General features: G+C 41.6%; 1 protein-coding gene across 15 annotated transcripts in view; it reads right to left on the reverse strand.

Annotated features, from left to right (window-relative positions):
* Nucleotides 1-4,052: 4,052 nt before the first annotated feature.
* The window catches only part of SETD5 (SET domain containing 5), a 74,120-nt gene continuing 59,734 nt past the window's right edge, over nt 4,053-18,438 (reverse strand). For 11 of the 15 annotated variants that reach the window (XM_054595184.1, XM_054595183.1, XM_054595189.1 and 8 more), the window contains 7 exons: nt 16,656-16,900; nt 13,709-13,765; nt 11,302-11,772; nt 8,428-8,726; nt 7,432-7,565; nt 6,858-6,946; nt 4,053-6,545 (listed from right to left, as the gene is read on the reverse strand). In XM_054595184.1, coding sequence (XP_054451159.1) covers nt 5,937-6,545; nt 6,858-6,946; nt 7,432-7,565; nt 8,428-8,726; nt 11,302-11,772; nt 13,709-13,765; nt 16,656-16,900 — 1,904 coding nt within the window. In that variant the 3' untranslated portion in view covers nt 4,053-5,936. The remainder of the gene's footprint in view (nt 6,546-6,857; nt 6,947-7,431; nt 7,566-8,427; nt 8,727-11,301; nt 11,773-13,708; nt 13,766-16,655; nt 16,901-18,438) is intronic. The other 4 variants (XM_054595191.1, XM_054595188.1, XM_054595190.1 and 1 more) reach the window with 1 other exon arrangement.

The following is an 18,438-nucleotide window of genomic DNA, read 5'->3' on the forward strand; positions in this document are numbered from 1 at the left end:
GGAAGTTTCCTTCTCTTTGTATGCATCACATTGCTTATCTGCATGTCTTTAGCATGCTTTTGTCTGTGGGGATATTATTCTGCTTTCTTTGGCATTTGACTGATTCTTTCTGTACCCACATTTGTTAGTTTTTATGCAATTTTAAGGAGACATGATTTATGAGTTTTTCTGGTTTCAAGTTTCTACAGTACTTTTGTGAGTAAAATATTAAATATGAAACGTGCAAGCAGCTGTTTGAATTTAGCCCAGAATATGGTAGGACTTTATAACTTAAAAAAAAAAAAAATTACTTTTAGAGAAGGCAATGGAGGGAGAAAAAGAAACATCAATGTGCAATTGATTGCCTCTCCCCCCGCCCCCCGCCCCCCGGCAACTGGGGATCTGGCCCGCAACCCAGGCCTGTGCCGACTGGGAATTAAACCAGAGACCTTTTGGTTTGCAGGCTGGTGCTCAATCCACTGAGCCATACCAGCCAGGGCTATAACTGTTTCTTTCAGGAGTTTAAGAACAAGATATTTAACATATTTATATTGTTCTAGGAGGACAATATATCCTGGATTTAATGGTACAATTCTATTTTCACTTGTTCAAAACACTTCACTGAGTATGATTCCCTACCTCCATCTTTCTGTTGACTGCCTGCTAAATTTGGATTTTTAGTCTTTTCAGCGTGGAACTCTGTCCTGGAGGCTTTGCTGGTTAGAAGTTATTTTGGGTCTAGACTGCTCCAGACCCTTGGCCTAACGAAGCATCCTTGGTGCCCACTGCAAACCCCTCTCAAATTTTGACTTTTGTTCTCAAATTGGCTCACTGAACTTCCAAGTGAGGACTTGCTTTGGAGTTGAGATTCATCAGGTGTTCCTTTGCTTCCTCCAGAACATGTGATACCACGTTGGTCTTGTGGCTATTGGTGCTTTAAATCTACGTACCTTCTTTTGGGGCTCATGGGATTACCTTAACTGATTTTCCTACAATGTTGCCCAAGGTTTTGTTTTGCTTTCATGACTGCTCTGTGAGGAATTTGATAAATATTCAATACAATACTACCTCGATCTCTGCCAGGTAAGTTTTGAACGTAAAAGCAGGTAAAAGTTGTAAGGGAACACTATCTTCAATAATAATTAAGCCTTTCGCCAAGCTGTTGCCTTTATCAATCCTGAGCACAGGGTATGCTAAGATCCTTGGCAAACCCTTTCCTCTCTCTGCGGCTCACAGAGGGTTATAGAGGCTGTCCCAGTTCTGGTTGATGAGTTGATAATCTATGTAGTTTCAAAGCAAATGGCCTACTTCATTTAGACAATTGTGTACTTTTTTCTTCAGGGTGACCTCTGCTAAGAAAATCCTATACCTTCACACCGATGCCTGAGGGCCAAAAAGGCCTGACTACTGTTTACAAGGTAGAAAAAGGTATGACATACTTTTTCAGCTAGTTAAGTGATTTCTAGTCAACTTCACAGCATCTTTAGCTTTTCTTTCTCTCCCCGTCCCCCCTGCCGCCCACTGGATATATTGCAAAATTTCCAAAATTGTCAGTTTGGGCCTGCCATTTAGAAGAGAGATATCTTGGACAAGTTGTATCCTCTGAAGTTCATTAAAAAATTATAAAACAAATAATACCTACCTTATACCTTGTGTGAATGAGCTAGCCAATGGCATAAATGGAAGAGGTGTCTGGTAAACTGTAAAGCCATAAATAAGGTGCACCATTGCACTAGTTTAGTTTAATACTCTTAAGCTTACATTTATACTATATAAAAAGCAAAGTACCTAGTAATAGAGTAGGTACTTGATAACAAGATCCAATACACCATTAATTCCCAATAGGCAGCTGGCTGTCTTACATTCCTATTCCTAGCACCTTACATACAGGCCAACACCACAGATGTTTAGTAAATGATAATGAAACAGAGCCTTCCAATTCTGGCAGAAGTCAGATGACCTTACTCATAATCAGAAGCCCTCTGGTACAGCTGGAACACTGCACCAGGCCTCAATTTCTCATCTTTAAATTTTAGTATTTGACTTGCTTTCATCACAGAACTATATACAGAAATGCTTTTGTATTAGATCACGCACCTATTCTCCTCTTACCCCCGGCAGAATTCAGTTGTGGCTGTTGGAAGGTTACCCAAGTATTCCTATAGGCATTTTGGAAAGGCCTTCTAAAAAGACTATTATTTTTTATTATGTCTTCAGCTAGTTACTTTCAAAGATGCTTAAAGAAATGGAGAGCCCTGGTGTGGTAGCTCCGTTGGTTAGTGTTGCCCTGACACGCCAAGGCTGTGGGCCTGACCCCTGGTCCGGGCACATACAAGACACCACCCATGAATGCATAATCAAGTGCAACAACAAACTGATGTTTCTGTCTTTAAAATCATTAAAAACAAACAAACGGATAGCATTTTCTCCATCTTTGAATCCCTTATATGATTAGCAAAATGCAATCTATCCTAAGTCTCATTAAATATTTGTCAAACAGATGTCAGAGCAAAATACTGGCACAGCACTCCATCAGCAAGTACCGCTGTTTACTTGGCAAAACACGCCCTGATACCAAGTACTTCTTATTCCCATTATTAATGTCTTAATAAAAGCTATTGCTGTATTGTTGCTTGACTGAGTAACTGCTATCTTCCAAAATGGTTTCTTGGCATCTATTCATCTCTCTAATATGACTCAAAACAATCAGAGTAATTAAAAAAAGAAAACACCGACCAACAAAATGTAAATTAGACGATGTCACTTCTCTGCTTAAAATTCTGCAATGACTTTCCCACTACTTAGAATCCAGATTCTTTAAAGTAAATCCACAAACTATATAGCCTGTAGGCCAAATCTGACTAGCTACATGTTATTTCCCTCCCTCCCCCTTTAAAAAAAAAAAAATTTACTTATTTTTAGAGGAAACATCGGTCAGTTGTCTCTTGTGCGCACTCCCTCCAGGGCCGAACCCGCAACCCAGGCATGTGCCCTGGCCAGGAAGGGAACCAGCAACCTTTTGCCTTGTGGGAAGTCGCCAAGCCAACCAAGCCACATAGGCCAGGGCACTAACCACGTATTTCTGTAAATACAGTTTTACTGGAGCACAGTCATGTACTGCAATGGCAGAATTGAATAGTTGTGACAAGAGACCATAATGGTTTGTGAAACCTAAATATTATGTAGCCCATCACAGAAAGTTTGCTGACCCCTGCGCTATGTGACCTAACCCCTATTTTCCTGGGTTATCTGCCATCCCCTTTTCCCTGCCCTGATGATTCACTGTATCCTAACCAAGCCACTTTGCACCTACAGTTCTATCTCCCCAGGAATGGTCTTTATTCGTATCATGCCATGACTGTCTCCTTATCACTGAGGTTTCAGCTTAGATGTCATGTCCAATCTATAGAGTGGGCCCTTCAACCTCCCTATTTACTATCAGCTATGAAAAATTAACATGGTAATGACTACTTAACATTATGGACTGGCTTAGTTCTCACTCTGCTCTAGAGCGTTAAGCATCTAGAGATTTTGTTTGCCTCTCTCATGCCCCATTTTAATCAGCACAAACCCACTACCAAAAACAATGCTTGAAATGGTTCAATAAAAGAGAAAAAAGCCAATAAATAGTTGCTGAATGAATAAAGCCAAGGTCAGGAACTCTAGTCTGGTTCAAGTCAGTTTGTGATGTACATACAGTTCCACTGGTGCAGACTGATCTGCCCTTACTCATCCTAAAACGAAGACAAGCAATCTATACTCCTAGCCCCATTATGGGCAAAAGAAGTCCACCTAGAGTATATCATCCTGAATGTGGGTGTACCTTGCCCTCTTCAGGTAAGGAAATAGTTAGGAAAAGTAGGTAAGGCAAGGTCACAAAATTGGACAAATAAGTTCTCAACTTTATGATTATTATGGTTAAGAATTTTATTATCAAAATTATTACATCTCTTGTGAAAGTTCAAATGTTACATCAAGGTGTAAACACTCCACTTGAGAAAGAAGTGATACTTCTTTCCTTCCAAGAGTTCCCCCCACCCCCCGCCCCCATCCCCCCCAGAGGTCTGGTCTTGACAGCACCCTGCCCACACAGAGTGGCTGGGGTCTCTGCACGTGCCAGGCAGGGTGAGGGCCGCCTGCCCGCTGGCCTCTCCCCTTGGTCAACAGCCAAGGGGAGAATGCAAACCCCAGCCCAAATGGAGAGACATTTACATACGTTTTATATAATATACAAAGAAACCAGCATCCCAGGCAACATGATTTCCACTCCCAAGGCTCTCCCAGACTGATGGGTTTGTGGGGGAAACAAAAAGAAAAGTATTCTGCTGAAGTCTCAGCATTTAAAAAAAAAAAAAAAAAAAAAAAAAAAAAAATCTCCCCTCATTTGAGCAAACACCTGATTTCAATTTTGAAAAAGTGAAATTTTGTAACAGTCACACACAAAGAGAGAAGACTGTGCATATGATACTTGTGGGAGAGGGTAGAAGGAAGGGGATGCAAGAGGCTAGGGAAAAAGAGGAGAAAACAAACTGAAGGGAAGGAAGGAGGGAGACTCACAGTATTATCTTGTCCAAAAGAAAAGAAGTAAGGTCCACTGCAGCACCAGGGATTACACCTGTCATAGATCTGCTACCCCTACCATGGTTATAACTGAATACAAAATTAGATAAATAAAAACACGCCGGATATTACAGTAAACAAGTGAAAGAAATAAGCTGGCAACCGTATGGAATTTAAAAAGATTGTGTACCCCACCTGGGCCGGCTCCAGGGCTCCTCCAGGGGTGTACAACAGGCACAATGCACTGATGGGGAGAAGCCAGGCTGCTCTGTCTCTCATCCAGAACAGTGTTAGGTGCATGGGTGGCTTTCTACCTCTCTCACCTGTGACACTCTCAGATAAGCATCCCCCAAAGAAACGTGGAACATGCCCACACACAACCACAGTCCTGCTGGCACCACTCCACACACACACATCTTTCCACTCTTACCCTGCAGTCACGAGTGCATGCTCCCAAATCACGGAGGTAGTCCTGCTCATGGGATCATTGACTCCTGATTGATTGGGAGTATAAAAAATAAAAATCAGAGTTCCCAAACCACCTGGGATCCTTCCTAATCAAATTTATTGCCAACAGCTGGTAAGTAGCATGGCAATGGGTCCATCTCACTTAACATTCCTCTTTTCTTTACCTACCTACTTCATGGGTTTCTGAGCTGTGAAATAGCTTGAGGAAGGGGAGCAGGATGGTAACAGCTGGGGGCTCAGACCATCTACTAGGATGATCTGCTCCAGAATAATCAAGAGTTGACCATAAGCTTTTCTTCAGAGAGCCAGGCACCCCTTAGAGAACATTGCACGCTTCACTACCTTTGCCTATTTCTTGGTGATTTAAAGACAAAGGCAGGGAGCATTCTTGGTGGACACATCTTGGATGTCTGCTTTTGGAATGGTTGTCTTACGGTGGACATTTTACATACCTACCTTTTTTCTTAAGTGCATAAAACCCTAACACTACTCAGATGGCTTGGGGCTTTAAGAGTGGCTCTTTTCATGTTTTTTTTTTTTTTCTTTGAAAACTTTTTTTTTTTGGATTTAAAAAAGATGTCCTCACTGCACAAGTGACTACAGGCTACAGGCAAGGATGGGAGATGGAGGCTTCAACACAACTCATTGCACTTAGAACCGTTACTAACTGAAACACCATTTGCTTGTCAACAATGTACCCTTAACAGCAGGGAGAAACTTCTTTATAGTCTCTGCTTCAGACAAGATTTACATCTTTCTCCAAGGCCAGAGCCAGTTGCGACCACAAGTCTTGTTTCTTGTTGACCAGACCCAATCCTCTGGCACCTTGTACCCTCTTCCCCAGCAATCTGCTTGGCCTAGGTTCCAGAGGCAGCTGGAAGGAAGCAGCTATGGGCTCATTCAGTTTTGTTTGCCCAAATCCAGAAGCCCTAGGAAAGTCCTGTCTGAGTCTTGACTCCCGACCCTTGTAGTGGCTGGAGTCTGTACTGGTGCACACCCCCACTCCCGCGGTGCGGGTAGTGCTGTGAATTGGAAACCGCAGATACCCTGGAGGCCTGGTAGGCAGCAGACTGACCAGCACTGGGCAGACTGATAGTCCGTAAATCTGATGGCAATGACGACCTAGAGTTCTGAGGAAAGGAGGTGGAACTCAGAGTTCCTGTGCTGGACTGGGAAACCGAGTCTGAGGTCGGTGAGTCTGAGGGGCCCTGTGGAGTAGGGCTAGCAGCACTAGAAGGGCAGCTCCTCCTTGGAAGACTGCTGCCCGTGCTGTTTCCAGAATGTGGCTGGCTGCTATAATACCCTGGTGTCCCCGTAAATGAAGCCAAAGAGTCTGTGGACACAGGGTGGGCGGGGCTGGAATAGGATGTAGAGGAGAGGGAGGATTCTGAAGAACCATGAGAGGGGGGGTTTCCAGGTCTCAGTGCAGTAGTTCGATAACTGTATCCTGGAGATTGGGTAGGATGTCCTCGAAAGGGGGAGGAACTTTGTTGAAGGAGGCTTTGTGATTCTGTCCGTGGACTATCACATTGCAGGAGCTAGAAAGAGTTGGAAAAAAAGCATAAAGAGGCAAGTAAGTCCCTATTTAAGCTGTTTAGGTTTGTGAATATTTACAACACCCCACTTTTTCTTCTTCATCTTCTTATCTATTTGTTCTTTTTAGAATACCAAAGATAGTAAAATGGCTATTTCTGGTCACTTTATTTTTCTGGAATGATTTATTACCTGAAGGTGAGCAGATGACGGCTTATTTCCAAGGCTGCTGAAACTATATGCAAAGATGGCATCTCAAAACATTTGGAACCCAGAACATACTCCTATGCCCAGAGATGAGCAATTTCTCATCTCACCTGGTAGCTGTATCTGGAAGGGCTGTACACAGCTGCTCCTTTCGAGAGTGCTGAGCTCAGTGACTCTGGGCCTTCTCCATCTGCAGGGTCTGAAATGTAATAGAGAAATCAACCTGGTTTCTTAGAATCTAAGTGAGAAATAGCCACTGTTCATTCAAATGACCAATGCCATCACTAACCCATGCTACTCTCTTTCTGACCAATCAGGTGAGTGCAGCATGCCAGAAGGGCAAAAGGAGTGGTTAATTATGGATTATGTCTTAAATGCCTGATCTGATTCCTGTCTCCTCCTTTCTCTTCATCCTTCAACAAGGTGATTTCCAGGCCTTTGGACAGATGAGTTACAAAAAGGCATCCCTTGGGAAAAAAAGAGCAGACAGAGAGCAAGCAATGCTAGATTTTAAGAATGCTGTATAGCCCAAAAGAGTAGAAGCAAACTGAGCTGGAACCCTGCATACAGTGGAGCCCAACTATACGAGAAGCTGACACTTCCACCTAGCATTCGTTATGAACTATGTGAAGCCTAATTCACGTGTTCCTGAACCTCACTGGCAGCACAAGACCATAGGCTCACCCGAGTCTTTTTCTGTGATGTTACTCTCCCACGTGGGAGAAGGCTCTCCTTTTTGGGCCACCCTCACACTGCTTCGGAGGACTTTGGGGATGCTTCCTCCTTCTCGGAGTCGTTCTACTGATGTGGGAACCATCCTGTGAAGGCAATAGGGTGCAAGTTTATGCCACAGAATTTTAGAATTAAGAGCCTGGAACAACCAAAGCTCTGACGAAGGCTGTACAACATTCTCTTAAAAACATCTTCTTAGACATTATTTTCTTCAGGGCCAATTTAAAACAAGGTATTTTCTCTGCCTTGAACTATGTCAGGCACAAAAGAAAAAACACTTTTAAATAAAAAGCAGTCAAATAAAAAGTAAATATAAAGATGTCTACTTCTTTTAACCCTCATTTTGAAATGCTTTTCTGTGAAGCCATGTGCCTGGCACACAGTAGTTTAATATGTTTCATACATTAATAAACATCATTCATTTGAGCCCTCTCACTTCTTCTGCAGATTTCTTCAGTTCAAAATCCCTGAACTGCCTTATTCTCTGTATTTCTCATCTGATACTCATGACTTGCCACCAGTATTATTTATTTGTGATCGTGGCTAACCTAGACAAGTCCTTTCAGAGTACGTCTTGTCTCTCTCTCTATGCTAGCTGTGTGGAACTGAAATGTCTGTTGTTAATATAAGTGGAACTGAGCTGAACTCCTGACTTACCTTTCATGTGAAATGAGAAAATAGAAGAGGCAGTGTTAGTGCCCAACAAATACTATAGCTCATCTGTGTTCACAACTGTATGCAGTCCAAAGGCTCAGTGGCAATTCTTTGCTTCTGTAAGGCCGGCGTGGGGGACGGGGTGGAGAGGGGGTGCGCAGGCTGATATTATTTACTCAGCTGAACAGAACAGAGGCACTGCCGGCTGGCTCTCTCAGGTTAAGTATGCTCATACTTTTAGGTAAAACTGGGAACAATCCATTTAATTATTTCAAGCATCAAACACCAACTTACCACCTACTGCTGATATTCTCTTGAGGTCTGCAGTGAGATGAAGTGCCTCTGGATTCAGATGGGCTTACCGCCTCAAAATGGGACAGAGAGGAATGAGACGGGGAGAACTTTCTGTGAGGGGAAGATGGGGTTCGGGCTGAGGATCCCTGCACACCATGGGCACCAGTGTCAGAAAGTGAGTTACTGCTGCCTTGCCCAGCTCCTGCAGACTTGCTTTTGCTCTGTGCAGAGTCACCTCCCCCACCAGCAGAATTCTCCTTGGCTTCTTGTTTCCGTTTGCGGTACTCCAGCAGGGATACCTAGGAAGGAAGGAAGGAAGAAAGAAAACAGGACTCTAGACACTGTGAGTTGATCAGTAGCAATGGGGAAAGATGGAACCCTAGTACACCATTAGCAAGCCATGCAAACAAAGCAGGCACCAATACTGGTGACTTTTGTAAGGAGTGTGAGAGATCTGAGCACAGCTACATATTTACATCAGAAATTGGTAAAGAGAAGATTCCAAGAGATGACATTTTTGAAGATTTATGTTCACTAAAAGAACGCAATCTTTTTTCTGCCTTCAGAAAAACCTGTGAAATTAGTTACCTGGTAACAGAAGTGTGCTATCATAGTTATCTGCAACAATGGAAGCTCCTAGAAAAGGGAGGGTGGAGAGCTGGGAGTTCATGTAGTTTGAAAAAGCCTCCCAGGTGATTCTGATAGCTCTTTCTCACTCCCTAGAAATCCCTAGAGATAGTTGTTAAAAATAAAGAGAGAAAAAAAACCAAAACAAAAGAAAAAGCCAATGCTTCAGGGTTCTTAAATGCGCTCAATGTTCCAACAGACACTCAGAGATAAATTAGTGTTTCTGTCTCACAGAGAAACTAGCGTAAAAGAAGAAAGGAAATGTTTTCCGGTTTTTATTTTAGCAAGCCAGCACTATTAAATCTATAAACATGTGGAAATTTCTCCCTAGCTTGCTGTTCACCTGCCTCATTCTTTCCCGCCACAACAGAATCCTCTCCCTGCCCCACCCGGCACACCTCCCCTGTGCTGTTACAACACACTGTGCTCACACCACTGGCAACCTGTTACGTCTTGCTCATTCCTCCACAAAACTGTATGTTGTACCAGGGCAAAGACCAAGTTTGTATTATCTGTAACATCCAGCACAGAAGTTGGCCAAAAGCAGGTGCTTGGCATCAGTTTTGAGGTAAATTATGACTTCAATCACTTTTGCATGTTGTACATGAAACCAGAAATCCAAAGACTGTTTCCATTTTTGTTCTTGATAGTTAATGCTACTCATGTAACAGTCTTCAAAATCCACTGCTTATTCCAAATTATCTGTCAGTGTTTCCTCCTTTTATCCTCTCAGGGCTCTCATTTTTTGGTCCACATGTAAAGTTAACAAAAACTCAAAGTAAGACAATTTTGTATTTGCATTTTTCATACACAATCTTGGAAAGAAGAAGAATGATTTCTGGTAATGTAATTTACTGTAAATTTAAAAAGCCACATTTTAGGAAGAGTGATATAGGTATTTTGCAATTATGTGAAATTGTCATACACATAGAATATTTAGCTTCTCTAGCCCCGCTCAATAAATAAAAGTTGCTGTACCAACCCAAAATATCCCATGCATATCCCAATGCTCCTTGTTGAAAACCACTGATATAAAAAGCAGATTTTTGGCTTTTTAATTTCTATAACGGGCAATGCTTCAAAGCCAAGTCCCAACCCATTAGCCAGCCTCCATGGCCTGGCCTGGCCCTGCCCATGTCTCTCTCTCCTTCTCCTGACCCTCCCCACCTTTCCTCTGACACCACAGCAACATTCAACTGCTTGGAATCACACGACATCCCCGCTGCCCATCCAATGGAGTGTCACATAATTAATTACTCGTTCTGCTCCCTCTTTAACATTCTTACCTTCATATGCTGGCTGACTGATTCTTATGGCCCGAGATCAACTAAATCAATGACCTGTCATTTCTCATTCCAGCATCCCTCAAATTGGCCAAGAGCCTATTTGTTCTTAAAGCACCCTCCACATATCTGACTAGGCTCAGTTCCCCCGTTAAGACATCTCAGCACATCTGGCCCTGGCTGGTGTGGCTCAGTGGACTGAATGCTGACCTGTGAACCAACAGGTCGCTGGTTCAATTCCCAATCAGGGCACACGCCGGGGTTGTGGGCCAGGTCCCCAGTAAGGGACGTACAAGAGGCAACCCACACATTCATGTTTCTCTCCCTCCCTTTCCCTCTTTAAAAATAAACAAACAAAATCTTAATGACCAAAAAAGATATCTCAGTGAATAACTGTTGGAGCATCCATTGCCACTGTTAATTACTTATTAATAGTTATCTGCTAAGCTCAGTCTCACTTGCTGTAAGCTCCACTGGGGCAGAGCCCAGGCGGCAACACAGCATGGTGGCGGTAAGAGTGCGCAACCTAAAATCCAACAAGCCCGGGTAGTGTCCTGGCTGTGACCATGGGCAACTTGCCTTCGTTTCCTCATCTGCAAAATGTGAAATTACCTATCTTACAGGATTAGTGTGAAGATTAAGTGCATAAGAAGAACTTAACAGAGCCTAGAACATGGCAAGTGCTAAATACAAGTAATAATAGTCTTTTCCACTATATTCTTTGAACTTGCCTGCCATATGTACAGCACATACATGACAGGCATTTAAATCGGATGATTATTTACAATATTAATCAAACTGTATGAAAACAGTCTGTCTCTTACTGGACACGGCAGAGACCTTGTCTTACGTTATCTTTGCTTTTCCCACACTGGGAAGAGCGTTGAACACAGAGTAGTAACACTGTGGCTACCTACTGAATGTCAGTGCTTTTCAAAAGGGCCTGTTATCATGTGAAACTTACCTTTTTCCTCTGTGGTGGGTTCTGGGGGGCAGATGGGACTCCTTCACAAGCCCTTTCACCACCAGGTGACATGGATCCACGAGCGACATCTTTCATAAAACCATGTTCATATCTGCTGGGAAACCCTTCTGCAGGGGAACAATATCCCCCGTCCAAATGTAAAGGCTTCCTATCCCCAACTAGGGGAGACCCTCGATATAATCCATCTGCTCGAGGCATAGAGTTCAATGGGGAGTAGGCATACATTAGGTTAAACTCTGTCCGAAATGCCTGGTCCGAGTTTCTCATGAGGGTCTGATGTCCATCCCCACTCCTGCTTGGAAAGCCAGTCTCAGAGGTGGGTCCGATGGAGGGATGAGGAGCCAGGTCAGAATGACCTGAGTTGATCAGGGAAGGTCTGTCAGCACAGCTGTTAGTGTTGGAGTCAAGGTAGCCTACTTTTGTCAAGTCCAGGTCTTTTCGGTGACAAAGCTGAAAGAATAAAAATCAATGGAGACATGGGGTAGGGGAGAAGGGAAAAAGTCAAAGGGCAGAAAGAAGGGAGGTAAGAGGGGCACAGGTGAACAGTAAAGACAAGAGGGATGGAAGCAGAAGAGAGAAAGCCATTAACATCTGTAAGAGTCCCATGTAGCAACAGTGTATACAGGCCAGATCACTAAACAACCCCCACCTCCCCCAAATTACTTTAGTGTCTTTCTGAAAGAGGATACTGGGAAAATCAGAATTAGATAATTGGCCAAATGTGACTACTTTGCCTGCTTAGCCTTTCATCAGGTTTGCTGAATTACCTTGCACTACATCAAGGGATTGGCAGTATAATTTGGGATTTACCTGAGCCCCATGTATGCTACACTGAGGTGAGACCAGCTGGTGTCTTAAGATAACTGGCTTCGGGTGTTATTCATTTCTAAGTTAATATAGATGGAAGGTGGAAGGAGGAAAAAAGTTGAAAGAAAGTAGAAAGTAGATGGAAAGTCAAGTATTTAACTTACTGGTTCAGTAAAGGAGAATAGTATTAAAGACATCAACCAACCAGTTCTTCACTCACTTTCACTATTAAGTAGGTATGTTTCATATAAAACCTTCTGGTCACTCAATTATTCTTTCTTTATCCTCTAATGTATGCCAACATACTACACCACCACTAATGCCCATTGCTGCAGAGCATGTGAAATGCTGAAATGTACCAAAAATAAACCCCATCTACTATTTGGTTATCATTACCTCCTAACACCAAGGTTTTCCACCACTATGTCAAGTAGCTAACTCTCCAGAAAGAATGGTTCCAGAAATCCAGATACCACACCAGGTCAACCTTCATATTATGCTATCTTAGAACCTTTAGCACCTGAGGACGCTGTACTTTCCTTTTCAGAGCGAAACCACCCAGAAAATCTCTAGTACACTAGAATACAACCTTTCTCAGTTTCACATTAATCTATAAAATCCTACTGATTCAGAATTTGGTCAGCTGTCACTGAGTTTAATACTAATTTTTTATTAGAAGGAGGGGATTAACAGCTCAGTTAATTTCTAAAAGGTTACGAGAGACTGTAACTTTCTCTTTAAGAGGAAAAAGACTCTACGTAGATTCATGGAGTTAATCATTACTAACTCTTTCCAAATTTTCTAATAGTTAAAAGCTAGCAATAAAACCTGAATTTTACATCTCCACAGCAGCAGACTTTCTGAACAAAGCAGTCAACTGATCTCCTAGGAGATACCACTTGTATAAAAACCATAGCCCAACCACTGCAGAAGGGAGGCCTGTGTCACAGAAGCTATGAGCTGATGCAGTTTCCTTGTGTATTCAGTAAGGAGCTATAAAGAAAATGGAGAAAGCCGAGAGACTTGACTCTCCCATTTTAAAGAAGCTACTCAATCTATCACCAAAATCCGAAACATCTAGTTAAACAGAGCTCTCAGATTAACCCAAGAACAAGGCATAAACTGCTGCTTAACTTTTCCAGGAAGCTGTTCCTTTATCAGCCTAAGATAATAAATAGCAAAAGAAAGCTCCTACCAACTTTTGATTCAACTTTTCTTATTTAATAAACACATTATTTGTTAGACTTTCTTGTACAAGGCTCCAACCACATCTTCAGCGTCCTTTAAACTTTTTACTTTTAGATTCTAGTCTTCTTTTAAAATAACTCTTTAGCCACTCCCTCCCCCAAACAACAACAAAACAGACCCCCGCCACACACACAGCTACTTTATTTTCCTCTACCTACACTGAGAGTTCTGAGTAACCAGTCATACATGGGAAGATTCATTCAACTTACAGTGACCAATCGGCCACCCTCCAGCCCGTCACCCCATTCACTTGAGCACCCCAGCCCTTCCCACACACTCATGCACACTCACTCTCAGCCTCCAAGTGTGATTGAGATGGTGTGATAACTACCTCGGGTGACAGGGACTCGGGCCTATTCGCAGGGTAACTCTCAGGGGAGGATATGTTCTAGAGGAGGGAAAAGCATCTTGTTATTCATCTACTTGAATTCAAGAAGCAAAACAAAACAAAAAATAAAGAAAAGCAAGCATAGATGGTTAGCCACAACTTTTTTGGGGGGTGGGGTGGGGACAAGAATGCACAAGGAAAATGTTTAACTACAGAATTCATCTTAATGAACAGGATGACTTGTTAAAATGCTTCCTGGTGCCTTTGAAAGCATTTAAGAATAAATAACATTTCATGCTATAAGTAAACATCTCAGGCAGATATCAGGAAAGAGGTGAAATTTTACACTATTACAGTTGACCCTTGAACAACACTGGTTTGAACTGTGCAGGTCCACTTACGCGTAATTTTTTCCAATAAATATGTACAGTACTGTAAATCTATTTTCTCTTCCTTATGCTTCCCTTAACATTTTTTCTCTACCTTACTTTATTGTAAGAATATCTAATACATACAACATACAAAGTATGTATTAATTGACTGTTCATATTACCAGTAAGATTTTTAGTAAAGAGTAGGCTATTAGTGGTAAAGTTTTGGGGGAGCCAAAAGTTATACATGGATTTTCAAATAAGCAGGGGGTTGGTGACTTTAATGCCCGTGTTGTTCAAGGGCCAACTGTGTATTTCTTTTTATGTTAGATGAGAGTTTAGCAACCTACAGTATTTGTTATTGGGCACCCAACCACTTATTCCTCCTTAGGGGAACCTTTTTCCTTCACCCCAGAGACCCTTCTGAACATTACGTTTCCTCACTCTCTTGGGCAACTCGGGCCCATCACTGTTACTCAGGGAAACGACTTAGCCTGCTGCGGGCAACCTGGCTAGAAAGATGGCCAGTTCCTCCTGAATGACAAATATAGAAGAAATGATCGATGGACTCTCTAGCTCACAGACTACATGGTTCTTGGCCTAATCTAATTAAACCTGACCATACCTACTAACATTCTCTGATGTTACAATTCATTGTATTTTTGGGAACAGAAGGAACAAAAAAGCAAATGTGTACTACAACTCTGAGTCCCTGAGTCCTAAACAGGTTCACCTTTAGGGCTCTCACCTGAGGCATCACTCCCAGATCAAACAGAAACTGGGCAGTGAACTCTCATGGGAAGATCTGAATGGTAAAAAGTGGAGAGAATAATGGTGGCAGCTGTAACAAGGATTCAGGGTGCCAGAGGTAATGGGGCGGCTCCTAGTGCTGTGACTCTGGACAACTGCGTCTGTGGTAGGGGAAGTGAGGCTGCTTCAGCAGAGCTTGGTACTGGCTGCTAACTCCTGAATTCCTTCCTTTGGAATTGGAGAGATTTCTCACTTTTCTCCTGGAGTGTTTTTCCTTTCAAAAATATTCTTCTCCCTACCAACTTGATCTTTATTTGTGACACCTTTTGGATATTTCTGTGTCACAGTCTTGGATGGAAATAAGGTTCCCCACCTCTTTATGCTAGAAAATAGGAAAGGGTATGGTAATTAGAATGATGATAAGAATGGTCAGGATGGTGAAGTTCTTACATTTTCATAGTGTTTCATAGTTATCCAAAATGGCACAAGCGACGGGAAATGCACCGAGTTCTAAATTTGGCTGTTTCGGAAGGCGACTTACCTTCTAATTTCACGTTTAATTATAATAAAACCTGCAATGACAAAGTATGAAACCCTATTCCTATAATATACTGCCCTCTAGGTCCTCTCAAGAAATTTTACGTATCAAACTCTAGTTGAAAACTCCAAAGTCAACTGTAATTAGACCGGGAAAATTTAGCAAGGCTTCAATCAGTTGCTTTACTGTATCTGGCTAAAAAGAATGCCACAGGGAATCTAGTACAGTAAATTCCCTAGAAATCTCATGTAACCAGGAAAGTTTTTCACCTCCTCCCAAAAGTAAAGTTAACATGATATAGCTTAGGTATAGCTGCCTCTTGTTTTCAAGGTTGCTAGCTGCTTCTTTCTGAGTTAGCCATTTTCAAGTCCTTGTATTTTTAATCCCCAGGCTCTCATAAAAGCTGAACAGGGAGGAGGATGGCATTGGTTAGGAGAGTCACCTTTTTAAAGAACACATCTGGAAAAGTGCAAGCTAGGGGCAGATCTGAGTGTGTTTAGTGATAAGAACAAATTTTTCTGAGAAGGAAAAGATCGTGTCTGTTTAGTTTAATTATAAATCAAAGCAACATGCAATAGATGTGTTTCTTAATACACATGGAATCTACTTGGCAAATCTGCTGTCACCCAATCTTGAATACCAAAGTGATTCAGAATAAGTGTTTTGAAACAGTTGAGATACACATTTCTAACTTGATCCAGAGAGTCAATGTAATCAAACTCTTTATAAACACATGTTGCTAGTTTGGCTCATTCCTAATATGTTATAACAAAAAGGGAAGGTACTGCAGTAGGAAAAACCCCCTCATTTGCCATAAACCATATGCTTTGTCAATCTCTATTTCCTGAGGCCATAACAAGAATACAGAGCAATAAAGACACTTCACTGATTTATAGGCCTAAAAACAAAGACAAACAGGATGATCAGAACTCTCAGGCTGGTGCCATTCATGATTACTAGGCACCTACATGCCTACTTTAAACCAAAGTAGTAAAGACAAAGATGGAGATCTAGCATGCTTACCACCTAACGTTAAGGAGCCTGAGGGACTGCATGCAGAAAGGCCAATGAATGTCATCTGTGGTGGAACTATTCCTATTTTGGGAAGTATGTGGACTGCCAAGATGAGAGGCTACCAGGTAATAGTTCACACTGACCCTGAAGTTTCCCATTCTACTGCTGAGGCGGGCAAGGAACATGGTAAAAAAGCATTTGGAATGATACATTTGAAATGAGGAGGTGCAAATGATGACTTTATATTCAGCACTCCCAACAACCAAACCCAAATCACCTCAAACTGCAGAGGAGTATTGCAGCGACTAGCAGTAGTAAGAGACGTAATTGGTGAGAACATGAGGCTGTATCCATTTCGACATTCTTCTTCTGGGTGAGATGGGCCAGGTGTGGTCAGTTGCGGGCTCTTTGAGCCTGAATTGGGAGGGGGTGGTGTGACTGGAGAAAGAGGCCGAAGTAACTTGGTGACGTTCTGCTCCATTAGATAGCGAGACTTCCATTTCTTTAATGGGCTCAACAGGTCTGTGAAATACAAAGCTCAGATGAGAGGCTGAAACTACAGTTTAAAAGGAGGCTCTGTAGTAAAGCATTAATCTCTAGCCCACAATGGCTCTTGACCCCTCTTTTGCTTCATCCCATTGTTATCTCCTGCAATTAAACCAAAAGCCCAAAGAAACTCTTTAATTGCCATACTTAATTTTCAAAACTATCTCCCAGAGAATTACCAGATGAATCTGACACTTCTGATTGATCCCTGGAGCTAATTGATCTCTTCCAGTAGAAAATGTAAACTAATTTTTTTATGAGTTTCCCAAAACCCCAAATCTGTGTCACTTTCATCACCCTCTACTCAATTAATATGTCACCTCTACTCAATTAACACGTAGTTGACAAGCTAACTACGTACTTCTTTTACCTTCTCTTATACATTTTTTGCCATTTCTCAGCAGCTTTCTGTAACATTATACTTTAGAAGGGAAGAGGTACATACCGATTACCTGATCTATATCTAGTTCCTAGTTTAGAGTGCTTCAAAGCGTGAAATGACTTCTACAAAAACTCCCAACCATTTCCAAAAACTAAGCTGGTACTCTTTCTCATTAGAATATCCTACTCTCTATGCTTTCTAGGTCCACTTAAAAAGGAGCTACTCTTGTATATATTTTGGTGATTACTTAGGCCCAAAGCACCCTACACCTCGCTTTCTCTGTGGAAAACATCTATTTGCATTCATTTACAACAGTTAAAAGATATTTACTTAATATTCCTATAAGAAAATCAGTGACCTAGATTATGTGAAATGGCCATCATCTCTATTTAAAGGTATTTACAAATCTGTAAGAAACAGAAAATATATGTAAAACATGTTTAGTATAAGTTTAAGACTTCAACAGAGGTGATCATACTGCTCTGTTAGTAAAAAATAATTACGCATTTCAGTGCTTATTATATACTAGGCACTATATTATATGCTCCATGTGAATTAATCAGATTTAATTCAAACAATTCTATAAATCCAGAACTATTATTATTATTCCCCATTTTAAGGATGAGGAATTTGATGTGTAGAGAGATAAAGACTAGGTAATCTGGTTCCCATCAACATTTTTAATAATGGCTAGGTTAAATTATATCCCAAAGGCTTGGTAAGTGGAATAACATGTATTCCAGACCTTCAAAGGAAAGTTTTGGGACAGCAGATCATGATCAGAGTTATGCTTCAGGAATAGTAGCCTCGTAGCAAAGGTTAGAACTTGGAACGACTTGAATTAATGGAGTACTTAACAAAGCTATGAAGCCCTGAACTAGAGTAGATTTTAAACACAGGGAAGAGTAAGTGCAAAAAATACTGGAGATGTAGATTTTCCCTTCTAACATTTGAGAATTTATTTTCCTGGATTGGAAGTGTATTCGTATTTTCCTTTTGCTCCAGATAATCAGTTTTCTTATTTTTCTTTTCTCATTTTGAAAAGTGCCTAGGTATCAAATAAACAAGTCATTCATGACCTATACTTAGAAATACCTTTTCTATATTCCAACAGTCTTAAAACAGTGACTCT

Source organism: Pteronotus mesoamericanus, unplaced genomic scaffold (assembly GCF_021234165.1).
Source record: "Pteronotus mesoamericanus isolate MK-2021 breed Mesoamerican mustached bat unplaced genomic scaffold, CSHL_Meso_final scaffold_54, whole genome shotgun sequence".
Classification (NCBI taxonomy): Eukaryota; Metazoa; Chordata; class Mammalia; order Chiroptera; family Mormoopidae; genus Pteronotus; species Pteronotus mesoamericanus.